The following is a 27,948-nucleotide window of genomic DNA, read 5'->3' as shown; positions in this document are numbered from 1 at the left end:
TTGCCCCATGTTTCCAGATGCTGGTCTAGTGGAAGGTGTTGGGTTTTAAGGTCCATTCCAAGCCAAATCATCCTGCAGGCATCAGCCTGGACAAGTGATGCTCACACCCTCTGCACCCCATCACTCCACTCCCTGGGAAAGGGTTTTTAGCCAAATTTCTGAGTATCAAAACATTGTGGGGCACAAGGAAGAGTCTCAGCCTCTGCTGGGGGCTGTGGAATAAGGAACATAAATCCCAAACCCTCGGTAGCTGCATGACATCTTTATTTTTACTGGCAAGAGAAGCAGTATACACAGCGACATTGCAGTCTCTTAGCTCGTTAAAAATATCTCAATAAATAAAACAAATAAGCAACATATACACTGGAACAGAAAATGAAAATAAAACAAAAAAAAATTTTAAAAAAAGAATCAAAAAAGGGGGAAGGGGATGAGCGGTAGCAAATCATGGAGCAACAAGGGAGAGGTGGCAGAGTGTGGAGGGCAGTCTGTAATCCAGGCTGTACTTGAAACAATTCATGCAGGGAGCTGGGGGCAGAGTGGGCTTTTTTCCTTCTTTTCCTCTTTTTGCTGAGAGCCTTGGTCCAGTTTTGCCATGACTGTACAAGAAATCAGGTTACAGTTAAGGGGAAGTAAAACTCGAACCCAAAGATGCCTCATAAATGCGTTCCTGAATTAAGATTGTTTCCAGAAAAATAAAAATAATTAAAAAAAAATAAAAAAAAAACAACAACAAAAAAATTAGTGATAAAACACCAAACGCACGGACAGACAGACAGACACAAAACCCCAACAACAATGAACAACCAGGAATGTTGCTTCTCCTTCTCTCTTTGGTCAGTTGTTCTGGGGAGAGATGTTGCAAAGCCTCAGCCCCTTCTCTTCGGCGCTGTTTTGCTACTCAGTCTGAAATGCTCTGCAAGAGTTCAGAGCGAGGGAGGTCAAGAGGGGTCTTTTGGACCAGTTTTCTTGAGGTTTTTAAGGTTTCAGAAGCTACAAACTTGGATATTTCCCAATTCCACTTCAGTTGCAGACACTGGACAGTCTGGGGAAAAGGAAAAAAAAAAAAAGAGAAGAAAAATAAATACACCAAATGCAGGATATCTTTCTGAGCTAGGTTGTGTGGGAAGGGCTTTTCCTCTACAATTCCAGGCTCTGGTTCATCACCAGGTGTTGAATCCCTGGTTCTAGCAGCGTGGAGTTAATCCAGGCACTGAGCAAGATCCAGTGTGCCAGGAGCACGTGGAAGCACAGTTCCTTAGGCTTTTGGATAGACAGCCTAAATTCAGAGTCTGGTAATGTCACAGCCTGGTTTGCACTGGGGTTTAAAATGGGAAATCCATAGGCAGGAGCAATGTATCCATCAAAACATCAGAATCCCAGAATAGTTTGTTTTGGGAAGGACATTAAAGCTCATCTCATTCCTCTCCCCTGCCGTGGGCAAGGACAACTTCCACTATCCCAGACTGCTCCAGCCTGGCATGGAACCCTTCCAGGAGCAGGGTAAATTCTGTGGGACAAACTCTTTGAGCCAGCAGTGCCCGTGGGATCCCCTCTCCTGCTCAGGGCAGGGATGGCTTTGCAGCCAAGGTGCTGTTCCTGCCTTCAGCAAAGCCACCTCAGCTCAGATATCAAAAAGCAGATATAATTATTTCCTCCCACTGAGGAAAGCTTCCATTTAGCTGATTTCCTTTCCTTTCCCTCTCCAAGTTATTAATTATCTAATTACAACCACATTCTGCAGACCAGCTCGGGGACTTGTCAGGCTGCCCAGGAGCACTTAGGAGAGCTCCACCTCTCCTGGTGGTTTGGGGATGCCCACGTCTGACAGATGACAGGCTGACCCTTTCCCCATCCAGGGAGGGCTCCAGGAAAGCAAAATAAAATCCAGGGAGAAGGAAGATACCACAGAGCAATTTGCTGATTTTATTTTTTTAATTGTTATTTTTTCCAGCCAGCAGAAGGAAGGGGTGGAGGATGGTCACATGAGGTTTTGCTGTGCCCTGCTCCTCTCTGAATATGGCTGACATGAAAACGAGGTAAAACCAGATAAAAAGCTGGTCTAGTTCCAGGGATTTTTTTAAATCCCACCCAAGAGCAGAGAGCTCAGCACAAAGCTGCTCCCAGGGCAGAGCTGACGTGTTAAACCCTGGCTGAGACCCCCTGCTCTGGCTGCTGCTGCCCTGAGGCCTCTCTTTCCCACTGGTTCTTTCTGGTTTGCAGATCCTGCTGGAGAACTGGGAATTCCACAGCACTTGGGTGCTAACTGGCTGATTTTCCTCCCTGTTCTGGTGAGGGGATGGTGATGGCCCTGTGTAGATTTTCCAGAGCTCTGGGATGGCTCTGTCACATTCCAGCTCATGCTGGTTCCCTGCAACTGGATTGGCTTTTTTGAGGTGCCTTTCGACCCAAACTGTGCTGTGATTCTGTGAGATGGTGCTCTGAAATCACACTCTGAAATTAGGCTCTGCAATCAGACTCTGAATCTGGCTTGTGATCCTCATGTCAGCAACCTGGCCCTGTTTGGCTATTGCAGGGGGAAGGAAAGGCTGAGGAAGAGGGGAAATGCCCCAAAAACCTCTGTGAGCCATCCCAGCTGGCCTTGCACACTTCCAGGGATGGGAACTGCTTTCTCCTGGGATTTCTCAGGGATTTCCAAGCATTTCTCTTGCCCTAACACAGAGCCCAGCTGTGATGCCCTGCCACAGCACAGCTTCCTCTGTCTGAGGCCTTGCTGATCCATTTTCCCCCTGTTTTTGAAGCATTTCCCAGCCCCACCAGGAGCATCCCCAAGCCCAGCATGGATGTCACAGGAGCAGGGAGCTGCTGGCCTGATGGAAGGTGGTAGCAGGAGCATGTCCCTGGCTGCAGGAAATTTCCTAACAGGTCCCCCAGGCCTTTGCTTATACAGGATTGGGGTGGGTTTGGTTACAAAAGGATTGAAATCATTTCCATGACAAATGAAATGTGAAATGCAGGAAAACTGCTGGAGTTTGTTTGGGTATTTTGGTTTTGGTGGGTTTTGCTGTTTTGTGGCAGCTTTTCCAAGTTCTTTTAAAGTTGAGGGTGTAGAAAAAAGGCTCTGCTCCCAGGATCTTTTTGTTTTCTCTCCCTACATCCCAGGCACATTTTAGGGTGAATGGGGAAGGAGAAGTCCTATGTGGAGTTGGTTCTTTTCAGAGGTAAGGCCTGAACAAGATGGGATAGAGCAAACATGTCAAGGTGAGGAAAATGTGGCATTCATAGAATTCCAGAATGGTTTGGGTTGGGAGGGACTGTAAAGTCCATCCTGCTCCATCCCTGCCATGGTCAAGGACGCCTTCCACTATCCCAGGTTGCTCCAAGCCCTGTCCTTGAACACTTCCAGGGATCCAGGGGCAGGCACAGCTCCTCTGGGCACCCTGTGCCAGGGCCTCACCACACTCAGAGTGAGGAATTGTCTTCCTCACTGCATCTCTCCTCCTTCCAGTGTAAAAAATTATTCAGGAACAGCCCCACCAGAAGGTTCAAGCAATGCTGGGTTACAGCACAAAAGGTGATGCTCCTGCTTTAGGAAATCACTAAAATCCCATTCCTGAGCTCAGGAGCCATCCTTCCCAGCTATTTGGGGAAGAACTCTCCTAAAAAGCCCTGTGGCACAGATCTGTCAAAAGATCCGTGGTCAGGTTTGGACACTTGGCCTCCCAGCATCCCACGGGGTGTGATCTGCTAAAAACCTCCCAAAACTTTTCCTGCTTGAGCTCAAAATTTTCCATGCCTAATGGTGATTTCTTTCTTGCCACTGTTTTTGTCTTGTGGGCAAATAAAATATGGCCCAGCTGTTTCGGGGTATGGGGAGAGTGGGAAATAGCCAGAATTGCTAATGGCATCCCCATGACTGGGAGGATCACTGCTGAAGGGATGTTCCCAAATTATTTCATGGAGTCCTCAGCTGTCCCTGGAGCCAGAATCGATGGCAGCCACTTCACAGGGTGGTTTGGGCTGGAAGGGACCTTAAAGCTCATCCCATTCCATGGCCAGGGACACCTTCCATTAGACCAGGCTGATCAGAGCCCTGTCCAATCAGGCCTTGTTTAAATTTAAATTGCTCAAATTCATTTACATTTAAGCTTGTTTAATTGAAATACAAACCTGTTTCAATTTAAGCCTGTTCGTGTTTAAATGTAAAACCATTTTGTGATTTGGATGGTGCAAAAAAAGAAAAAAACTACCTTAAAACAGCAGAATTCCCTTGATTTTTTAGGATAAAAGGCTAAACCCAGAAGAAATCCCTTGATTTTTGGGGGTGTTACCAGGAATGGATAAACCCAGCAAAAATCCCTTGATTTCCATGAGCTAGGAAAGGAGGGAGCCCTGGAAAAGGCAGCAAGACCAGGCTGCAAGGCTTCAGAGGGGAGGAAGCAGCCGAGAAAGGAATTCAGATAATTGTGTCCGTGCGAGGGGGCGGAGAGAGGGCCAAAATCAGATCGAATGCTGCGGGTAGGGATAGACTGAAACCAGATCCCCTGGCTCGGGCTGTGCTGCCTCTGCTGCTCTACCCTTATCAACCATCCGCTCTTGAAGTCTCCCAGATGAAGGCAAAGCCACAATTATGTGCATCTTACAGCTGGGAAACCATTTCAAAACACATCCCTGGCAGAGGCTCATTCCTGAGCCCCGGGGAGAAGCCTCTCTCTGACTCACCCCAGCCTTTGCAGAGCCTGGGGGATTTATCTGCTCATGGCTGGCTTGAGGTGAAACATCCTCCCTGTATCCTGCAGCTCCCTAGTTTGTTATCAGGAGCAGTTTGATGGCTGTGTGGCATGAGGAAATGGAGACTGGAGCCTTTTCTCCTCCCCCTGGGGCTGTTCCTCCCTCTGCAGACCCTCCTGTGCATCAGTTTGCTGACACCAGGGAGAATGGAGGATCCTTAAGAGATGATGCCACAAGAAGAAGCCAAGGGGAGAGCCCTGGTCCTTCCTGCCTGGGTCTGCTCCCAGCCAGTGGAGCAGGATGGAGCATGGCCATGAGATTAGGGACTGGACAGAGAGCTCCAGTTGTGAGTGCTCCTCTCACATATTGCTAGAAATCACTCCATAATTTTGCTTTAAGTATTTTTCCCCCCCCTCACATGGCTGCAGAAAGGGTTATTGGTGTCCATAGAATCTCAGAATGGTTTGGGTTGGAAGGGACCTTAAAGCCCATCTCATTTCACCCCCTGCCATGGGTAATGACAGTTTCCACTATCCCAGGTTCCTCCAAGCCATGTCCAACCAGGCCCTGAATGGAAAGAAACCCTCAAGAAGAAGAGAGGATGCTCACCAAGGAGAGGAATTCAATGGCTTCTACCTGTGGGCTCAACAACTTCTCATGGAAAGACTTTTCCTTTGGGGCCCAAAACACCTAGAAGGAGCCAATTCTTCAGCATTTCAGGTTGTAGCCCAGCAAAAATCAGTCTTGTGGGCCTGTGCTCACCACAGGGAGGAGAAGGGATTGCTGACAAGTGAAGCATTTTGCTGCTGGGATGCTCAGATGTTCTCTGTTAGGTTCTGCCTCCCTGCAGCAATACTTGGGCAGCCAGGAATGTTGGCCCCAAGGTGCTGCATCCCTCCCTCACCAGAAAGTTGTAACAAACATAAAAACAGCTTTAAACCAACATTTAAAAAAGCTTTTAACAGCAAAGGCGCATTTCCCCCAGCCCTGCACTCCTCCACAGGCTGAGCAGGGCTGGTGGCAGCTGGAGGAGGAAGAGGCAGGTTTGTGGGAGCCCCCTTTTGAAAACCTTGGCAGCACATCACTGGAATGGCAGCTCGGAATTGCCGAGGGGCGGAAGCCACTAATGAGCAGTGGAGCAGGGAAAAGCAGCGGAGCTGCCCCGTGTTGGGGAGGTTGGGAGAGCCAGGAGCTGCAGGTCTGCCCGGCTGCCTGGTGGGTGGTTTGGGGGAACAAGCACTGAGGGACACCAGTGGCATCTCCTGAGCCAGGGATGGGGGCAAAGAGGGGCAGGAGGTGGCCCCCACTGGCCCTCCTGGCTAGCAGAGCTCATAATCGCTTTCTTTGGCTCAAATCCACTGGCCCACAAAAGCCACAGGGGAAAGGTATGGAACAAAGGGGGGAAAAGGCTGGGAATGAGGTGTTCTCCTGGTGCAGCTCCAGGCTGGGGAGGAGAGTTTGCACAGACACTGATGTGTCCCTAAAAAGTGGCTCTGAGGCTCACACCAAGGGAGAGAGCAGCCACATCCCACCTTCCTCTGCCTCCTGGGTCCCACATCCTGCAGCCTTCTCGGATCCAGGAGGGCTCCAGCTGCCAGGCAGTGCCTGAAATGCACACCCAAAACGGGGCCAAAGCAGTGGGAATGGCAGCTGGAAATCAGGGAAGGAGGCTGGAGTTGTCACAGGTGGCCCATCTGCTTCCGCTGAGGTGCTCACAGTGACAGATCCCACCCTGCACAGACACAGCTGGCAGCCCCAGGGGGAATATGATCTAATTTAATTTAATTTAGGACAAAGCTGGCAGTCACTGGGACAGAGGGTTTCTGGTCCCCCTCTGCCTCTGCAGGGATAAAAAACACAACTGAGATATGAACTGGGCTGTGAGAACACCCCCCTGCCTCCACCCCGTTTTAGGAGAGCAGATATTATTGGCCAAAGGGAAACCTTTCCTCCACCCCCTCAGTGCTCCTGCCAAAATAATACAAATTCTAGGAAAGACACCTTCTCTAAAAATAAACATATACATCTGTGCCTTTCTTCTTTTTCCAAGGGAACTCTGTTGGTCTGGCCTGCTCAGCCAGCAGCTCCTCTGCTCTCACAGTTTTCCTGTGTGCAGCTGCAGTTCCCAAACCCCAGCAGCAGCAGCAACCCTGTGGGATGCTCTGGGATTTTCCTACCCCATGGATGAGACTTTTCCTATGTTTTCCCACTTTGCCTGTCCTTGCATAGATTAAATATTTTGGGAGCAAGTCTGGCTGTACCTGTGGCTGAGCATAAGGAGGAGCAGCCTCAGTTTTTTCCATCAGTGCAGCACAAAGGCTCTGTAGTAACCTCTACTCCTAGGAGTAAATCAGGGGAAGGATGACAGCCATCCATTATGACTGACTCAGCTGCGTGGATTAATGCCAGTGGAATTAATAACAACACCACCCCCCTGTTTTAAAAGCATCTAGGGTTTAAACTCCTTCTTTCAAATAAAATAATAACGGAAAAACAAACGAAAAAAAAAAGGGGGCCACCCACTAAAAAGCAGAGACATAAAATCCACGGAATTCTGGGGGCTTCTGGGAACAATCCACGGGACAGGTACGACTGCCCCGGGAACTCAGGGTGCTTTTTCATGTCCCTGACACAAAGCAGCTGAGACACCTGCGGGCCAGATGTGCACAGCTGTACGTGTGCTGCTGCCCATCAACCCTCGGCTCCCACCCTGCTCCAGATGCTGGCCCTCACAAACACAGCTTGGAAGGCCGGGCTGGAGGGGGGAGCTGTGAGCTCAGGCGTTTCCCCCTTCTCAGGAGTCTCTTCCACACGCAAAGCCCTCAGAGTCCCCCTGGCCTGCACCATGCAGAGACCCTCAGGAGATATTTGGGGAGGGACACTGGCATCCCAAAGCTGCGAAGTTTTAATGCCTCTGAGTTAAAAATTGCCCCTGGTGGGGGAGGTACCACCCCCTCTGCATTCAAGAACCCAAAACTCATCAATACCCGCCTTGGAACTGGTGTTCATCCACAGTTTTGCCATCTCTCCATGGGCACACATGTAAAAGATTTTACCTTTTCCTGCAAAAAGTATGGCACTTGTGCCTACAACTCTGGGAAGCAAAGTCTTGCTTGTCCTGAGTTAGCCTTGGAGATGATTGCTGAAAAAAGATCCTTTTTCTTGGCATTTGGAGTAGGAATGAAGCTGTGTTTGCTTCTCAAAACTGTCAAAGAGAGGCTGGGGCAGCTTCCCTGAAGCATGGATGGATTTAATCCTGTTTTTGCTCTTATGGATCCTTACAGAACACCACAGGAAACCCTCAGAGGGAAGAAGCCAGGAAGATTCCCCATCTCCTTCCCCACTGTGCTCAATGCCCAGGTTTTGGACTCCCATCCCAGGTGACATTCCCAGATGTCTGCAGGAGAAAGGATGCTACTCTGGCATCTTCCCCCCACTATAAGGCACACCCTGAAGGTCCCTGAATTCCTCAATCCCAATTCCCTGGCCCCATCCTCAGTGTTTCCCACATGGCAGGTGCTGTTTCTTGTTCCTCGATAACCCCCCAGGGTCTGAGCAATGGAGGTGATTCAGCCCCAGGACTTTGGGAAGGGATTGTGCCTGGCCAGGTCTCCATCTGGGATTAATCAGCATGTCTTCCTTGAAGTCAAGGGGCAAATTCTCACTTGGAATAAACCGGCTTAACCCTGCTGCAGTCAATAAAGGCCCTCTGATCTTTTTTTTATGGCAAGAATTGCTCAACTCTTTAAAATACCTGGGGTTAGAGGGTGCTGCCCTCGTGAAGAGGGAGTTGTATTTTATATGACAAACAATCCTACCAGGGGAAGGAGTCCTCGGCATGGAGTGAGCCACTCTGGATTTTGTGGGGCTGGGGTGAGTCATTTGGATTGGGGCTTTTGGCACCCTGGGAGTGGTGACAGTGCTCTGCCTGCTTTATCTCCTCCTGCCCCAGGGCTCTTTCTCTCCCTTTTCCTTAGCCTGGCAGCTACATCAGCACGGCACAAGCCTGGCAAAAGCCACCCTGAGTCCCACATCTCTCCTCGGCCCCACGTTTCTTTCAGCCTTTAGTGCAAGTACCACACAGTACAGTCGTTTTCCTAAACTTTACAGCTGCTGCTTTCCATGCAGATGGCTTTGCCCATGCTTAGAATCACAGAATATCCCATTCAAACCAGGTTTAAAACCCTTAAACCAGGCTTCTTACACCAAGCCCGCTGGATTTCAGCCCCAGCCCTTTAAGGTACTCAGCCTGTTCCCTGCCCTGGTGTTTATAATCATGTCTAGCCCTCTCTATCCTCTTCCTCCCCATCTCCTTGACAGCGTCTTCCCAAGGGATTCCTGGGGTTGCCCAACTCTTTGGGGTCTCTTGTGCAGGGCCAGGAGTTGGACAATGCAGGCAACAGCAGAGTGGCTGTGAATCTCCTCTGGGGCTGGTCAAGGTGGGGATATTTTATCTTTATTTCTGTGGATTTGGATGCTGCCATCCTCCTCCTGTGGTCAGTGCATCCCCCTGGTCTCTCTCTGGGCTCTGAGCATCCATGAATCATTTTTCCAAGACTCCCAGGAGCAGCATCACTGCCTTGAGCCCAGCATGGGGCTGGCCAGCTGCTTTATGGGCTTCCCTGAAACTGCTCCATGGGTTGTGCTGGGCAGGCAAACCACAGGGAGCAGGACAGAGAGCCAGATCTTACCCACACCCTCTTCAGTTTCCAGCCTGGATAGCGCCGGGAGCTTCCCAACCCTCTGCTCTGCTCCAAAAGCCTCCCCTCCCATAGATGAACACCCTGAGAGGTTTAATTCCTGAAGCAATGATTTCTAAAATCTTGTTTTATTCTGCTGGCTGTCTGTGCTGCTGCTCCCTGCTCCTCTCCTATCAATAAATTATTCCCTTCAGAGCTCCTGTGTCACCTTTTCATCACACTTCTGGATTTTACGGCTTCACAAAAGGTAAAACAAAGTAATCATTCTCTTGCTGCTGCTTTCCAAAGGGGAGCAAACAGAAAATTCAAATTTTCAGAGGAAGAAGCATGCAGAGGTGGAACCTCTCTGCTTGAGGAGCAAACAGATTGGATGGTCAGTGTTTAGCAGAGGATGCAATCCCATGTTCAATATTTCAGTGTGTGCTGCTCAAGTGTGGAAACCCAGAGCACCAGGAATATTTCTCTGTCTGCTCTGGGGTGCCCTGACCCCCAGGGGAGCACTGACTCTGACCCTCATTCATGGAGAAAGTTTCTTAGAGCTCAAGACAGACTGGAATCCACCAAATTGTGAAATAGATTATAGAGAGCAGTGTAGGTGTGTCACTGGGTGAGAAGTTTAGGTTTTGGGATTTTTAGTATCTCGTGGATGGAAGCAAGATGGAGGGCACAGAGTGTCATCCTGGGTTTCTTCTTCATCTTCTTCCTCCTCCTTCTCCATGGGTTTGGGTGGCATTTTGTAATTGGGCAGAAAAATCCCCATTGTGGGCTCTTTGGAATCAGTTATTGGGTTAAAAGGGAAAATAATCCAGGTGTCAGCTCTTAATTGGACAGTTTAGTCTTAAAAGCCCCTGTAACGAGATTGTTGGCCACTTTGTGCCCTCTAATGAAAAGCTGCAGAACTCACAGCAGTGAGGCTGTTTTACTGATAAGAAATAACAAACACCTGAGTCCAAACATGAATTACTGCCTCAAGTGCCTTCAATCCAGACCCAGAGAAACCCACAACTGTTAACTCCACACTCGTGGAGCAGGCAGATCAGCTGGGCAGTGTTTAGGGGAGGATGCAATCCCATGTTCAATATTTCAGTACAAGCTGCTCGAGGAGCAAACAGATCAGCTGGTCAGTGTTTAGCAGAGGATGCAATCCCATGTTTAATATTTCAGTGTGTGCTGCTCGAGGAGCAAACAGATCAGCTGGTTGGTGTTTAGCAGAGGATGCAATCCCATGTTTAATATTTCAGTGTGTGCTGCTCAAGGAGCAAACAGATCAGCTGGTTGGTGTTTAGCAGAGGATGCAATCCCATGTTCAATATTTCAGTGTGTGCTGCTCAAGGAGCAAACAGATCAGCTGGTCAGTGTTTAGGGGAGGATGCAATCTCGTGTTCAATATTTCAGTGTGTGCTGCTCAAGGAGCAAACAGATCAGCTGGTTGGTGTTTAGCAGAGGATGCAATCCCGTGTTCAATATTTCAGTGTGTGCTGCTCAAGGAGCAAACAGATCAGCTGGTTGGTGTTTAGCAGAGGATGCAATCCCGTGTTCAATATTTCAGTGTGTGCTGCTGGCCCCGCTGGCTGGCTGGGGTTTAGCTCATGCTCTGCTGACTCAGAGCGGCCCAGCCAGCGACTCCCAGGAACATGATTTGTGTGCAGCACGCACTCAGCAGCCGAGGGAAAAAAAGCCCTGGAAAATCAGTTTCCACGGTCTTTTCCAGCCTGTCATGCTGCAGAAGGGCAGATGTGTGTTCTCCTGTCTGCAGTTGTCAGGTTTTTGGGGTTTGGGTGATTAAAGGAACGGGTTAAGTGGCCGAGTGAGCGCGGCTGACTCAGCTCCGCAGCAGCTGGCTGGCCTTGTTTAGGTTTGCCAGCTGCAAAAGCTGGGCTTGTTTGAGCCTCGGTGAGTGACCCCTGCGAGGTTCCCGCTGGGATAATAACCTGTGGCACTGATGCAATCCCTGCTCTGGGGGAGCAGGAGGAGCAGCATCTGCTCCCAACAAAGGCTCTGTGCTGGAGCTTGGCCATGCTGCTCCTCTCTGGGCTCTACTGCAGGCAGAGCTGAGCCTAGCTGAGCCCAGCTGAGCTGAACTGGTGCTGCTGGGAGCCAGGGGCTTGCTCAAAAATTGCTGATGGGTTCCTCTGCTCGGGTTTGTAGCTCAGGGAATCTCAAAATGGTTTGGGTTATGTTGTCTGATCCAACACCTTCCTCTAGACTGGGTTTTTCCAAGCCCCATCCAAGCTGGCCTTGGATGTTTCCAGGGGTGAAGGGAACCTCTGGTTGATGCTCTGTACAACTGATTTTTAGACATGGTTTATATTTGCAGTACGAGATGTTTAAGTTTCAAATTCTCCAGGTTAAACCAGCGAGTGGTATTTGTGAAGGGAAGGAGGCTGGGTGTTACATTTGGTGACTGAAATGAGGGTTTAGAGGCTTATTAGGAAATCAGATTGAATGCAGGGAGAGAATAGGGAAGCTTGGATCTGTCTCTGTCTAGAGAAATGTGTTCATGCTTTTGCACACAACACACAGATCATTTATGATCCCAGATTCCATTAAATATCTGGGTGTGGAGGATGTCTGGGGTGACTCAGTTTAAGAACTTCTCGCTCCTCTGTGTGCTTTTTACCTGTTAAAATGCTTTGGTTTGCTTTTGAAATTTCTAGTTGCTGCTGTAACACAGGCACAGATGGGCCTCATCGTACCATAAAAACACAGAATGATTTTGGCTGGAAGGGACCTGAAACCTCATCTTGTTCTACCCCCTGCCATGGGCAGGGACACTCTGCTATCCCAGGCTGCTCCAAGCCCCATCTAACCTGGCCCTGGACACTTCCAGGGCTAGGGAAGATGTGTACCTGTGTGTGCACTGCACCTTTCACCTCCAATACAGCACTTCCCCAGCAGTAAATATCAGTGTGAATCTATGCACAGACATTCAGGTTAAAGGCTCCCTAAAAGCAGCAGCAATTGAAATCAACACCAATAAATGAGATGATTTTGCCTGAAATGGCAGAAGAAATGCAAGGGCTGGGCCAGGCTCCCCTCCTGGAAGTGCACGGATGCACCCGACAGGAACCCTAACCTGACATCCCACATGGCTTGGCTGAAAAAAGTGATCTCTGCCCCTCCATACTTATTTATATTTTCAGTTGACTGCATAATCTGGCCCTCTAGAAAGTTCCTTCAGGAGGTCACACAGCTGAAATAATAGCTAATGAATTTGTAAGAAAATTATTTCAGACTTATTAAATGCTTTCTTCCTTCCCTTCCAAGTGTTTGCATGCTGTTCCCAAGCTCTGTGGGGATGGAATAAGGAGGCTGGCAGGACTGTGCCAGCTCCAGTCACTTGAGGAGAGCTGCTGGCATTGCTTTTCCTTCCTGAGATAGCCTCATTCTGCTCCCATCTCCTCACTTGGCTGTTCCATCTCTGCTTTTCGGATGGCCTTGAGTCCAGGGGATGAGGCTCTTGGACTTCTCCAAATTATTTCCATCTCTGCTCCATTAATCAAGGATTGGTTTGGGTTGGAAGGGACCTTAAAGATCTTTGAGGGTGAAAAGACCTGAGTTTATTCCTCCAGTGCCTGGTTACACAAGCCAGGCCCTGGCTGCAGGAATTGGTGATTTGTGTCTGCTTTGAGGGGATCTGCTCCCCTTTTCCATGGATGCCAAGATCCTCCTGTGTGCATGGGCCAGGGACAAGGGGCTTAATTTTTGGGAACTCACTGCCTGGCTCCCTGGTGAGATCCAGCCAAGTCATCTTGTTGCCTGAGCAAGGGAATACCCGTGGGATTTTCCTTGCCAGGAAAAGGAGCTGAGACCAGACATGAAGACAGCCCAGGATGTGTGGGGACAGCTCTGAACCAACTTGTGCCTTCACTTGGACTTGAGCTGTGTGTTCCAAACTTGACAATGCTGCTTCATCCTTACTTATGCTGCTCTTGTGTGTTAGGGATTTTAGTTTTCCCTAGAGATCCAAAGAGTAACTAAATGATAAAGGCTGCTGGATAGGAGTTTAGGCTGGAATTCTCGAAAGGATCAATAAAACTTGATGTCTTTCAAAAAACTCCCAGCTCTGGAGGGGCCCTAAATCTCTTTGGCTTCAGTCTGCTCATCATCAACCCCAACAGATTATTAACTTAATTAATCAGTTAATGTAGTATTCTTAATAGGGTAAATTTCCAGCCTTTGGTCTTTAGGTGGAAAAGATTGAGCACATAATCTCTGAGTTCTAAACTAGCAAAAAAAAGCTTAAAAGAAATTTTCTGGAATCCTGTCTCAGTTCATGTCTGATTAGAGCTGGAAATTGCCTTGGAATAAGGAGGAGCTGGAGGAAAATTACTCCAAGAGGTATTTGGGCCTGAATATCCAACAGCACTACTCAGGCAGTTTTCCCTGCCCTGAATTTTACATCTGTGTGCTGACCAGAACAGTGACTTTTATTTTTATTTAAAGCATCCCCATCCCTACGAAAACCTCTGGTGGTTTGTGAACCACAGCTCTGCTGATTTAAATCACGCCTAAATGTTTAAGGCCAGCCTGATTGATGCTGGAACTGCTGGCTCATCAGCTTTCCCTTTAATCACTGGGGTTGTTGGGACTATCCAGCCCCCCTCAGTCACTTTGCAGGATCCTGCTCAAACCGGAGGCCTCGGGATGGCTCCAGCCCAAGCGACCTCCTTGGGATCCTGGTGCAGAATTCTCCTGGTGGTACCCTGAGATCAGCAGATGCTGGCCTTTCTCTTAACTCCCACTCAGTGCTTCAAATCCCAGGGAAAGCTCTCCTTCCGCTGCTACACCCTCTGCTTTGAAGACAAAAGATGATTCAACAAGATATTTGAAGTTGGGGGGGTGGGGGGGGTTGGATGGTTCAGCTGCCTTCCAAAACTCACAGGGAAAGTGAGTTAGGACATTTCCAAATGAATTAGGACATTTCCAAAGCTGAAATCAGGACATTTCCATGCATAGCTTGCCCTCTCCAGAGCTGCCCTGGCACTAATGCATGGCAAGACCTGTAGCAAAGCTAATTCTCCTGTTTGCCCTTATTCTCCCAGCCCTTCCCTGGTTATGTGGCTGAGATGCCCTGTGCCTCCCAAAAGCCCCAGAAAAGCAGCCTGTGGATAAAGGATTTGGGGTTGTGCTGGGTGTGATGAGCCTGTGCAACTCCAAGGAGAGTCTGGGTGCACCAAGTGGGTGCCTGTGGAGCCAGAGTCCCGCTATTGGTTTGGGCTGTATTTTATTTTATTCATGGCACAGCCTCTCTCTGCTTGTTTGGGAAGTTTCTCCCTGTCTTTGCTGCCTGGAGCAGATCCCAGAGAGCAGCACAGCCTGCTCTCTTCATTATCTGCCCCATTAGTATCTCTTTTTTGTTTTTCCCCTCCCTCCTTAGGTCACTTGTTTTGGGTCACTTTATCCTCAGTGCTGAACCCACGGCAGAGTTTTCCAGCTTTGTTGCTTCTGTGACTCAGGAGGGATGTTTTGCTCTCATTTATTAGTTTTTCTGGACAGAATACAAGAGGTTAAACACTTCAGAGAAGCTTATTCTGTATTTACAGCCGAGGTAGGTTTCCAAATCAACAGTAGGTCGTGTATTGGAGTGACTCACAGAGCTGCTTAACCTTTTTCCTTCCGTTTTTGTCCCCCTCCAAATCTGAGGCACAGCAACATCTGCAATTCAGATCTCTGAGATGAGAAGCTGTGAAAGGAATATAAAGGGCTGAATGTAAATCCAGCCTGCTGGCATGTGAATCCCTTCCCTCTGCTGGCAAGGTCCTGCCTGCTGGGGAGGGACAAGGTGGGCACTGCGAGAGTTAATATTTGCTTTTTGGAGGGGAAACTGAGGCACCATCCGCCAGCCAAAATTGTGGGGCACGGTGGTTTTAGGGCACAGTGGAGATGAGCCCAGGGTGGGCTGGAGAGCAAATCCCACTGCTGCCATCCCATCAGTGTCCAGTGTCATCCTCCCAGTGAGCCCTGAGGCTCTGGTGGGAAGTGTCCCCACCCGTGGCACTTCTGCTGCCCGCCAAAAGCAGTGGGAAACAGGCTGGAGGTGACCAGAGCAGATGGGAGCATCCCCTCACCTCTGCAATTTGCTGTGCTTCAATGTGTATGTGGTTTTTTTTATTTTTTTGGGGTATATTAAATGAATATTTTGAATGAAACTAACACTATTGAGAGAGAAATAGAACTAGAAACAAGTTTCAAAAGATAACCTTACAAATAAGACTAGATACTTTAGAGAAATAGTTAACTTTTGATTGTAACAGCATAAATTATAATATCTATACTGTCTCACTCTTCTTATCAGACTAAAAATAAAATAAAAGTTTTTAAATGCCTCTCAATTACCCCATCTCTAAGCCAGAAAAGGGTATAATCTGACACTTCAAACCCCCTTTTTTTCAGTGTGGAGTTACAGACCCCCCCTTGTTTCTTTAGCAGCAAAGGAGGCCTGAGACATTTTCACTCCCAAGTCCCAACCAAACCCCTGCACTTCCCCTGCCCAGCAGCATTTAGCGACTCTCTTCTAAGGGATCCGTGAAATCTCTCAGATTCTGGGGTTTGTCCCTCTCCTCTCCCTGCCCCAGGATCTTCAGGATGGTCCTGCCAGCTCTCTGTGCAGTTTTGGGGGTCTCAGCCTGTGCTGAGGTGCTGCAGGAGCCCCGTGGGCACCGCATCCCTCTGGGGTCCAGCTGCTTCTCATGCACCCCAGTCTCTGGATTTTTAAGGAACCCAGTCCCTCAGGGAAGGACAGATGATTTCTGTGGCTATCAGCAGCTCCGGAGGATGATTGTCCTGCAGGATTAGGCTGACCTGGGAGGTTTTGTTCCATGTGTTTAGGCTACAAATTGCTTTGCCAGCTCTGTGTGGTTTTTCCCTCATGAAGGAACTGCCCTGCCTGACCCTCTTGGAGTCGTCTTTAAAAATTGGGTTTGTTTGTTAAGTGGCTGTTGATAAAGGAATGGGGTAGACCTGTGCTTTTTGTGTTTGGAGCTAATTTAAAATCTCCTGTTAAGAGGAGGACCGGGCAGGGTTAATCACATACTCAGGAAAACACAGCAGAGAAATGAGATTTTTTAATTTTTTTTTTTTTAAAGAGTATTTCTTTTGGAAAGGCAGCTGTGACAACAAGGTGGAAGCACACTCTGGCCCTAAATTAAATAACCTGGGAGTCTGCTCTCCTGATGATCACTGACGTGGGGTGTGCCCAGTACAAAATTTGGTTCCTCCTTTTCCTGGGCAGTGAGACAGCTCCTGGCTGCTCCCAGATATCCCTGATGGACACAGAGGAGATGTTCTCTTGGGATGCAACCCCAACCCCACCTGATTCTTTATTTAATGATTTTACCCTGCCCTCTAGTGCCAGCAGGTGCTGAGTCAGCAGCTCCTGTGGTTTTCCACCTTTTCCTTCTCCCAGCCCGGGAATCTGCTGCTGCTGCTGGGGCTGCCAGGCTGGGGAGAGAGGAAGGACTGCGGCCAGAAATGTTTGTGCACAAATGTGTGGGGAGTGGGCACCTCAGAGCAGCTTTGGAGCGAGCACGGGCGCTTGGAAGGAGCTTTTGGAGATGGTTGTGAGGGAAAATGAGCTTTGTGAGGGGAATGGGAATACACGTGGCAGGCTGTGCGAGGGGAGCCTTCGGAGGCCAGGAGCTTGTTTCAGCATTGAGCTTGAAGAGAAATCTTCAAGCCTGGCAAGTGCTTGGAGATGTAGGGGATGGGGTAACACCTGGAGATAGGTCTCTTGCTTTTCTCTCGAAGGAAAGGGGGGCTAATTTTCTGTTTAAGAATTCATCTGAGAGCCTTTTGTCCCCCTCTCTGCCGGGAGGGGAGGCTCCCCGTACGGCCTGGGCTCTACAGGCACATCAGTGCTCCCCAAATCCCCTCCCAGCCCACCACAGCTCCCTCCTCCCTCTGCTGTGACCTTCCTGCTGTTTTACAGAGCCCAGCAGAGCAAAGGTTTAGAATTTGGGGAGCAGTGCCACCCTTGGTGCTGGTGTGTCCCTCGCTCCCTCCCTCACGCCGGGCGGGCCGGGCCCGCCGCAGCCTTTGCACAATTTCCTGGGTTATTTCAAGCTGTCGGGAAGGTCCGGCCGAGCTCGGGAGGGGCAGGCAGGGCTTCGGTACGCAAGCAAAAATGGAAAAACAGCCTCGGATAAGTCTCCTCCTCCCCTGTCCCTTCATCTTGGATCCGAAATTGGGGAAAGGCGGGGAGGGGGGAACAGCAGAGCAGCACCCCGAGCCTGTGGGGTGAGCCCCGGTTCTGCTGTGCTGGCGCTGGAGGAGCTCTAAGGGTGGGTTTGTTTCTTTAAGGTGTCTCCCAGAGGGAGGATCAGCCAAATGCGATGTGGCAGCTCTGGTAACTCCTCTTGGCTTTCAGCGCGGCCCTAGCTGATCACACAACTTGCTAGTGAAGAAGGTACAGCTGTCCAGGCCTTGGCAGGCATCCCCACCCTCAGCTCGCTGCCAAATCCTCGCTTGCTTTTTTATAAAAATTCTTAAGTTTCCTTAGAGAATGGAAATGGAGCGGCCTCATCTGCCTCCCAGCCCCATCCAATGCCTCCTGGACCTGCTGGAGCAAAGCCTGGTGTCCCTGCATCCGTCCGTGCTGCTGGGATGTTGGCAGCCAGGGAGAGGGAGAGCCCAAATTCCAGGGCTCTTCTCCTGCTCCGAGGGGCTGGGGAGGGGACCGGGGTGAAGGGTTGGGGTGCCAGCAGTGCCAGCACAGGGCTGGAGCTGTGCTTGGGGGTGGTTTGGCATTCCTGGCTCTGGCATTCCCCTGGGAGAAGCTGGGAGTGGGGGTAAAAGCAAGCTGGCCATCAGGCCCACAACCCTCCTGAGTTCTGCCCTGGTTGTGCCGTGGCTGCAGGGCTGGAAGTGCCTCATTGTCCCTGTTTGCACATCAGTGGAGCAGCTCCAAACACCCAGGTCCCAAATTGTCCCAGCAGCTTTCCCCCTGAAAAGCTTTAGGCATTGATTCCTGGCCTGGGCTCCCTGTCACAGCTCCAGGAAACCTTCATCTCCTCCTCTCCCTCTTTCAGAAACGACCCAAACCCCCCTGGTTTTGGAATATTTTAGCCCTGTGTGCAATTTTAAGGATGTGTCTGAGCTGCAGAGAAGCTGCAAGGCAGCCTGAGCAGTGCAGTAGATGAGTAATTCAAGGCAGGGGGGGAGCCTATGGATTTCCTTTCCAGAAAGAGCTTTTGGATCTTCAAACAACACAAATGTGGCTGTAGCTGTGTGAGAAACTGTGCAGTAGCATTTCAGCAAAAGATTAAGGAAAAACAGCATTTGGGGGACAAAAATACATTTCACAGCTGGTGAAATGATGGCATTAGGAAATAGCTCTGAACGTGCTCTAAACAGGAGTTCTATTTTCTGGAGGAGCAGGGGTGAGTGGTCCGATCTAAGAATTGTCCTTGGGACTTGTACACGTACCTCGGGCATTGCAGTGGGCATGAAAACCTCAGTAATTACAACAGAAAATAAGCCAGTGATGCATATGTGAGAACAATAAACCAGTATGAAAAAGGGGGAATAGATTTCAGGCTGTTGTGTTTAAGGTCATGAGTTTTTCTCTCTGATTCTGACATGATTATCCTGAAAAACCATATGATTCCACAAATTGATTCTGACATTATTAGCCCAAAAAATCTTACCATTCCACGAATATGCACAGCTAAGGAACAGCTACAATTTTCAAAGCCGTTTCTGTTTCCCTCGGCAACTTTAAAATTTTTACCTTTTTCCACTTGTTGAGAGTGAAAGTATTGCCTGGTTTACAAAATAACAGCGCTTAGGAGGAAAACTTCCTGATTAACTTGGTCCTATTAAAAATCAGCATGTTTTGAGCTCCCAATTCCCTACCCTCAGCTTTCTGGGCACATGGCATTGCCCTGGGGGGTGCCTGGAATTGTGGTTTTGGTGTGACAGGGTCTTTTTTGAGGTGCTTTCCACTACCAACTTCCCTGGAGTGAACAGGGAAAGCAGCGGTGAGCTATTCCTTTGCGCGCATTACAATGAGAAATATTGATCGTTAGGTTGTTTGATTGTAAAGTTTCCAAGGGAATCACTGGAAAGGGATCTCTGATCTCCCCTGTTTATGAGGTGCAAGCTGATTAAAACAGTTCAAAAGCCTGAACCTCTTCTCAGTCCCAAAACCCAAGTGCAAGCTCATCACACCACGATGGAGGCGAGAACGCGGCCGCTCCGCCGCACTCCAGCTCCCTTCCAACAGCAAACATTTCAGCCCCATCTGGTATAAAATAGATTATTTAGTGCTGGCAATCCCAGGGATCTCTTAAGCAGCCCCTATCATGGTCAGGGATGAAAAAGCCCTTGTAAAATGTCGGGTTGTTCTGTGCACAAACCCCCACGGAGCTGGAAGGGAGCTTTGGAGATCGCGGGGCCGCGCCCGGAGCGTCGCGCTCGCAATTCCTGCAGCAAAAAGGGCTTGGTGCTCTCAGAAATTTCCTGGGCTCATCAGGCAAAATAATAAAGTGAAATAAATTGAAATATGCAAAATAGCCATCTTATCTAATGTGCAAAAGTACAAGTTAATATGCTGTGTGCGGAGCGCTTTTTTAAAAAACTGCTATTATCTCATCCGGCCTGTTTTTATTATGTGGTTTTATTCCCTGGTTTCTCACTGGGAAATTTCCATGGGGGTGATTCCCTGGTATTCTCAGAGGCACTGCCATGGGTGAAAATGCTCTGCTTCCATGGAGAGGCTCAATTCCTGCCACCCATCCCACGCTCTGGAGCCCATGATGGGCGAGCTCACCTGTGTATTTGGGGGAAGAAAGACTCAGACTCACAAGAACTGGCATAAAAGTGCCTGTGGGAGGAATTTTGGGGGGTTATGGAGTGGAGGTGGTGCTGGGCATCCCGGTGGGATACACATGAGAAGGATAGGGAGGCAGGTGCTCAGCTGGGACAAATAGAAAAGCTATTTTCTCCATCCACACCCCTTTAAGAGGTTGTTAATAAATTTCATTGCATCTCTGTCCTGGCCGTATTCAGGGTGGGATTTTTGTGCTGCAGGGCAAGCGTTGTCCTGACAGCATCCATGGGTGATGGTGCTGGGTTTTCTGGTGGGCTCAGGTGGATTTTGTGCGAGTAGATGAAACTATAAACTCCTTTCTTCCCTTAACAAGGTGGTTTATCTCCAGTTACCAATGCCAGGTTGTTTGCTGGGAAGAATCTCCTTGTTCACTTTCCTTCTGAGTCCACAATTTTATTTGTTTTATTCCTCGCATTTCTGAGCTTTTCCTCCCAGACAGGAATTCTGCCTAAGGAGCAGAATTTCTTACACAGAGAAATCACACCGTGATGTGCATAAAATTTGCCATAAGGGTCAGCCTGAAATGTGAATTTTTGTGTCTCTGTCAGGTTAATTTTGTTGACGAGCTTGGTTTTGGGGACGCTGGGTGTGGATGCCTTGGGGACCCCCTCACCCCAGGCACCCAAAATGCTGTTTTTTCTATGAAAGATTCTCCCTGGCTCCATCCCACCCTACTTAATTTTCCAAGCTGGATTAACTAATTATTTCTAATAGGAGGCTCAGCACAGCCGTGATTCCCCCATTTCAGCAGAGCAATTTGGTTTATTTACATTTAAGCACAAACATATGATTTTTTTAAGGAGGCCTGAACAGCTAAAACCGAGGGCATAATCAGATAAATGACCGCACGAGGATTTTTGGTGGCTAAACTCACCCAAAACCCAGTTCATGCATTTTAAAGCATGTGTTTGGCAGGTCTGATAACTCTTAAGGAAATGCTTCTTGGGGGTGGCAGCTAACAAGGCAAAACTATCTTATTAGGAATTCAATTAAAGCTAGGCCAGGCTTACTGGACCTCTTCCAGTAAATATATATCTCAGGCTGAACCCGTAGACATCTGTCTCTTCTCTCGCCCCCACCTCCTCCTTTTTCTGTTTTCCAAGCTGTGGTTGAAAGGTGGAGAGGAGATGGGAGGAAGAGGAGGGACTGTCGTTCACCACGGAGCACAGGGCACAAGGATTATTTTCTGTTTCGGTGTCTGACCACTTTTGTGATCTGGGGGAGAGCGGATCTGCCTCAATCCCGTCCCAGTCTGAAGCACGGGTGTAAAAAAAAGTAATTTTAAAATCCCAAATCATGAAATTATAACAAAGAAAGGTTGGATCCAGGTGGATCCCAGCCCCTGGGCAGTGCCAGACACTTCCTGGCCGCTAGTTTGGGAATCAAGGATCCATGCTGCCTTTCCTGTGCTCGTTTTGGAGTATTAGATCAACAAACCTTTTCCACCCAAACGGCTCAGGCCACGGGGAGAGCCACCCGGAGAAGTCAGGGAACAAATCCGGAGAATTCAGGGATCTAATGGCCACTTTGAGCCCTCTGTTAACAGCAGGGCTTAGGGGTTGTTGTCGCTTATTTCACGTTTTTATAGGAGTGGTAACCAAACCTCCCTGTCCCGTTTGCACCCTCCTCCTGCAAGGAACCTGTCTCTAAATTCCTGCTTCCCTTGATGTGACAGAGAGCGACTTGATTTTTTTTTTCCTTCCCCCATTCCCGAGGGAAAACCCTCCTTACTGCTAAACCCTGATAACCTTGGGCTCTGGGTGGCATATCACAACTAAAATTCAGAGAGGGACCCTCTGTTTTACCCCCAACCCCCCGCTCTAAGGCAGGAGGAGAAGCACATCCCGATGAGCTCCCAAAGCCCTGATTCCCACTCTTTGCTGCACAACTGGCAGGGGAAGGACAAGGACGTCGGGGCTGGTGTGGAAGTGGTTAAAGGGATGGGTCTGAGGGCAAGGGCTGCCTTGCCTTGATTTATGGGCTGGCTGAGTTAATTTGCTCTTTGTGTGTGATTAGTTGTTGTTGCTGAGTGGTCATCGTCCACAACTACAAATCTAATTAATGCCGGGATGCCAAGTGTCGTTTTGGTGTTTTCTTGTTTGTTTTTTCGGTTGTTTTTTTTTTTTTTGTTTGTTTGTTTGTTTTGTTTTGTTTTGTTTTTAATCCCGGGCAAATATTTCTACTCTTTTAATTCTTGAGAACTGATCATTAATTAGCACGAGTCTGCTTATATCCAGCTGGATGGGTTCTTGGTTTTCGTCACTTCCAAAATTTGCCCGAAGAAGGGAGTCAGGAGCTCAGAGCAGCCACCGAGGTGTCTGGTGGGATCAGCAGCTTGCAAGGAGCAATTTGCTTTTTCTTCCCCCCTCCCAATTTTCTGCAAAACCTGGGGAGAGGGGTGAAAAAGCTCCCCGAAAGATCTGCTTTCCCCAGCCGACGGCATTTCTAGCTCGCTCTGTGTTTCGGGGCTCTGGTGCCGTCCCTTTCCACGTTCCTGGCCTCATCAAACCCTTCCTGTAGCTCTCCAGCAAGACATAAATTCTGGAGGCTTTGGGCTCGGAGATTTCAAAGTCGTGCTGAAGCACATGGAAATGATTCTGAGGGCTACGGCTATAAAAATAATTATATTGCCGGGGGAAAGAGTGACATGGAATGTCCCCAAAAGAGATCTCAGCGGTGGTTACAGGATCTGTCCCAGCTCTGTAAGAGCCCGCTGTGATCTCCAGGGCTCATTTATCACTGCTACCTATAGCTGCAGGAATTATGCCCTCAAAAAAGCACCGTAGGAAGGAATGTGAGGGGAGGCTGCTCAGGAGAAGCGTTTCAATCTCTCCCTTCGTTTTAATGAGGATGCTTTGAAAATTAGGGCTGCTCTGCAGAGCTGAGCGGTGTGAGGATGACTAATTTGGAGACAAATTAGGTCTACTTAGCCGAAATGTCTGCCTCGATTGTTCCCTTAATGACCCTTCAACGCACATCTCTCCCGATAGGAGTTTCACCGCAGCTCTGCCTCCAACAGATTAAGTAATAACATGTTTTTACCACTTTTCTAAGCGTTCCTTCGGACCCGATCCAGCATTTTCCCTCCGCCATGCGTGTCTCCAGCTCTTTCTGATGGGTAATTCATTTATTTGCGTCTAGCCCCTGGCAGATTTGTCTCTTCGCATGTCTCCTTCTCCGGAGCATTTCCCTTGCACCCTCTTTTTCAAAGTTCCCTGAGCCTGAGCGGTTTTTGGCTGACTGCAGCGTGTTTGGTGTCTGCTGGGTAACAGATTTATCCTTTCCCAAGGAAAGACACGAACGTAAACAGAGGATCCAAAATGCATTTTGCTGGGCTTTTTAAATGCACTGAGATGAAACCCCCACCCCTCCCCGCCGCTACAAGGCTATTAATGTAAATACCAAACTTTACAATCCTTCCTGTCAAGGAAACTTATTTACATTTTTTGAAGGATGCGTATAAAAAAAATGGGGCTTTTGGGACAAAAAAGGGCTTCGTTCCAGTGTCACTACACCCCCAGTTAACTGTGCAGGCACTATAGAATTAGGTTTTGTTCCCAGGGCCAGCAGAGATAACATCTGTTTGCTCCTTTAAGGAGAAAATGAAATGGGATGCTGGTGTTTTATACTGGAAACAGCCCTGCAAATCTGAAGGGGAGATGGGATGAGGGCTCTAGGTTGAACACACGAGTTAAACGTGGCTTCTCCAACATGGAAAAGGTGGGAAAAGCAGTTCCCAGCTCCAGTGCCAGCCCAGGGGAGGCAAAGGGCTCGTCCCCAGTGAATGGGAAGGAGCAGCAGACTGGTCTTACTGGTGCGGGTCTCAGGGCTGTGTTGCTGTGCTGCTGGTCCTGCCATCCCAGCTGGACAGGTTTTTTCCCTACTAAAAGGAGTATCAGGAAATACACTTTTCCCCCTGATTCGTTCTTTTCAGTTTAGAACCTGTGGAACATTTCAAAAGCAAAAGGGAAAGGTGGCTGCGAGGGGAAGGGCACAGGTGCCGGTGGTGAGGATGGGGAGATTCTGGGGGGAAGGAAGGCTCGGCTGAAACATCCCTCTGCAGTCCTAGAGGTGCAAAATCTGCGCCTGTTTCTCCTGCAACTCCCGGAGTCAGTTGTCTGGAATTCCATGGAGCAGAACAGGAAAAGCTCTCGTGGCCAGGGGAGCGAGCAGCAGTGACCTGCTGACGTTCGCAGGGGCCAGGTGGCATTTTCCCAGTTCCCAAGGCTCTGATTTTCTAATCAAACAGCTCCTCTGATTTTTGTTTTGCTTGCAGCCAGAGGGGAATGAGCCTTCCTTCAAGGAGAAAACCTTTCCTTGCTTCTCTCTCCTCAAAACCTCAGGAAAAGGGAGGATGGCAGCCCAGCCTGAGCGGCACTCACCCCACATTTGCAGTTCCTGCTCCCTAGGAAAGGCAGGCGCTGATCCCAAACCCACACAGCAATTTCCTATGGATTTTTTTGCCCATTGGGGCAGCACAGACTGCTCCCCTCTAACCCATAAAAAGTCCCACCACCCAACTAAACTTGCCTGTTTTCAAGGGTTTCTTGAGGACCTCGTTGTAGTTTTATTTTTTATTTTCTGGCAGCCGTAATTTCTGTCGCCATAAACGATAGAATTTGACACCGCACCGCACCAGGCCATTTGTCAACAACCTTTTCAACAGCCCAACCACACGCGTGTTCCTGCACAGCACAGGCACAGGGAAAGGGGCAAAGTTTGGGATCTTCCCCTGCAAGAGCCACCTCGGAGCACTGGGTTGGAGGCTGGGTTACGGCGAAGGAGCTGAATTCTGATTTATTCCAAATCAAACCAAAACGTGCCCGGGTTTTGGTTCTGCATTGTGATTTTTCCGTTATATCCACACATTTTTTGGGGGAAAGGAACAATCTGAGCACCTACCTATAAAGTCTGCCTCATCAGAGCAATGTTAATAATAATTCAATCAATGTGGGGTGTAAAACACAGTTTGAAAAAGGCAAGTTTTGCCCTGTATGCGAGGAAGGTTGTGTATTAGATAACAGATTTCCAACCATCCTTGGCTAATGGCAACACATCATTTGGGAAACAACAGAATCAATGCATTGTTCCAGCCCAGCACTTTCCTATTCAGCCAATCTAAACTGCTGAAGAAATATGTGTTCAGGACATTTTACATCTGGTTTTGACAAGAAGCCTGGGTTTTTGTGAGGTTTTTTTTTTTTTTTTTTAATCTGTTTGCTGCAGTTTTTAGCCAGATTAGCATGGGAAAAGGCTCTCTGTTGTATAAACTGAGGGTTTCACTTTTGAAAAACCCACTCAGTTTTGGATTTTTGCAGTTGAAATCGGGGCTCAATGTGCAAAATATAAGAATGTCAGCGATGGCCATAAACCCCACAGCAACAGTGTTACCTATTTAAATAAAGCCCAACAACAGGCAGCTCTTGCAATGGGCAGAATAACCAATTTTGAGACTTTTTTTATATTTTGGGGAATCACTAGAACAGCTTAATTTCCAAACCATTTCAGGATGCAAGAGAAACATTTACATCTAAAATGGTTTTAAGTCCGTTTTACACCACTAGTAAGTCCTAGTTTCACTTTTTTTTACCTTTTTGAACCAGGGCACTGCAGTTGCATCAAGTTTTTGTCTGGTTCTGTGTATTATTTATTCAAAGGGGCCGTTCATTACTGACTGAACAAAGATGGATTTGCCTCTTCAAACAAGCCCGGCCAATGGGCTGGGATAAACTTTCCTCTTCAACTCTGCACATGATGAAATTATTTCATTTTTACATCACAAGGGTGGCGGGGAAAAATGTCCCTTCAGAGTGTTTGCTTGGTGAAATGGGTTTGTGGGCTCTGTTTTATGTAGGGAGCCCCAGACAGCGCCCGGCCAGACCCAAACTCCGGCTGACACTACGCAGAGCTGCTCTGCTTAATTAGCTGGAGATGAGGTGTTATTAAAAGGCTTTTTTTCCCCTCCTTTCTGACTGTTTATTCCTCCCTCCCAGAATATTACAAAGGCAGCTGAAGAGGAAGTAGTTTTCTGTTAATGGAAAGTGACGAGGAAGGGTTTGGTGAGGAGAGTAAATAAGAAACTGCGCCTAACGCCAGCCGCTGCTTTACCGTCACTTTGGGGAAGGGAAACTGGACAAACCCAAAAATTTAGCAGAGTTTCTCCTATGTCTGTTTGCTTTTTGCTGTATGAGGGGGAAGGGGCACAGCCCGGGACTGCAGCCGACATCTGCTGCTTGTTTCTTTTAAGAGAAACACAACCTGGAGCGAACCCGTCGCCAAGCCCCCCGTGGGTCCTGCCGAACCCCGGCCCCCCAGCTGGGAGGGGATGTGACCACCACGGGGCTCAGCACTGGGCTTTTTGGGGCGCAGGCACCCACAGAGCAGGGCAGCAGCTGTTTTTGGATCCCCTTGTCAGCCTGTTGTGGCCATCACCTTTTCCTCTCCAAGCCCTTCTCCAAGGCAGCGCTTTCTGGCAAATGTCACACAGTGACGGTTTCCCCTCTGTCCCTCATCACCCAGCTCTCAACACCAGCCCCCTCTTACTCCCCATTCCCACAGAGCAAAAGCATGCTGATTATTATCTCACTCCCCCACACCCCAAAATTGTGGAGATATCTCATTTTTTCCTTCCTGGAAGCTCCATTTATTTGAATTTCCTCCGGCACAGGGGGGAGCGGGAAGAACTGGACATGCCTACGCTGCCCTCCAGGTCGGCGACCCCAAACCCACCAGCATCCCCAGCATTCCACAAAGGGCAGAGGGAAGGAAACAGACCCAGAGCATCGTTCAGGAGAAGAGAAACGGGTACCTACCCCTTGGGCTGGCCCGGCCCGGGCGGTGGCTAGTGGGAGGCCGACATGGACCACGCTCCCTCCATCCTCCACACGGAGAAGGCATAACTGAGCCTCTCGTGAGCCACGTAACTGCAGCTCGTCATCTTACTGTCCATCTCGTCGCTCTGTAGCACCTGGTAGAGGAAGTCTATGTACCGCGCCGCCAGCTTGAGCGTCTGGATTTTACTCAGTTTGTCCGAGGGCAGCGTGGGGATGATTTTCCTCAGGGCGGCAAAAGCTTCGTTGAGCGACTGAGTCCTCTGCCTCTCTCTGACGTTGGCCAGGATCCTCTGGCTCTGCAGTTCTTCGTAAGATTGGGAGCTGGGACTGGACTTTTTCCCCCTCTTCCCTGGGTTGGGGCTGCCATCTTCGCTGGACTTCTTACTGTATCTTCTCTTCCTGCCAAATCTCTTTGGCTGCCTTTCCAGCTCCTCTTCACTGGTCCCCAAGCTATCCACAGGGGAAACAGGAGAACTGGAGCTTTCTTCCATGCTTTCTGCAAGAAGGGGAGGGGAAGAGCCTTTCCCCCCCTCCTTATGTTATGTGAGTGTGTGTGTGTCTTAAATGTGCTTTAAATTCCTGAGACAGATCCTTTGGAAAAACAGGAGGACTCTTTTTTTCTTTTTTTTTCCTTTTTTTTTTTTTTTTTGCTGACCAAACGTTTTCCAGGTTGCTTGAAGGGCTCTTATTTCAAGGACCGAGGTTGAGTAAAAAAATTGAGGTCTTGGAGAGAGGAAGTTATTCTAACTTTTTGGAAACTTTAGCTGAGCTCAGTTGCTAAATAGTTGTCAGAAGTGAGGGAGGTGCGGGGCTCCCTCCTGATTGGCCGGCCAGGTCGGTGGGAGGAAGGCTTTTCCCCCGCTAAACTTTCACAGTTTTATGTTACACTTAA

The 27,948-nt window shown here is 48.9% G+C and overlaps 1 protein-coding gene across 1 annotated transcript; it reads right to left on the bottom strand.

Moving 5' to 3' along the window:
- Positions 1-245: 245 nt before the first annotated feature.
- TWIST2 (twist family bHLH transcription factor 2) lies at positions 246-27,869 on the bottom strand. Its single transcript, XM_009088207.4, has 2 exons — positions 27,036-27,869; positions 246-1,045 (listed from the first exon to the last, which is right to left on the bottom strand). The coding sequence occupies exon 1, from the start codon at positions 27,545-27,547 to the stop codon at positions 27,065-27,067; it is 483 nt and encodes a 160-aa protein (XP_009086455.1). The 5' UTR covers positions 27,548-27,869; the 3' UTR covers positions 246-1,045; positions 27,036-27,064.
- Positions 27,870-27,948: the final 79 nt, after the last annotated feature.

The sequence above is a fragment of the Serinus canaria genome (genome assembly GCF_022539315.1).
Source record: "Serinus canaria isolate serCan28SL12 chromosome 7 unlocalized genomic scaffold, serCan2020 HiC_scaffold_29, whole genome shotgun sequence".
NCBI lineage: Eukaryota > Metazoa > Chordata > Aves > Passeriformes > Fringillidae > Serinus > Serinus canaria.
The sequence above is the reverse complement of the archived record's forward strand: the minus strand, read 5'-3'. Positions and strand labels throughout refer to the sequence as shown.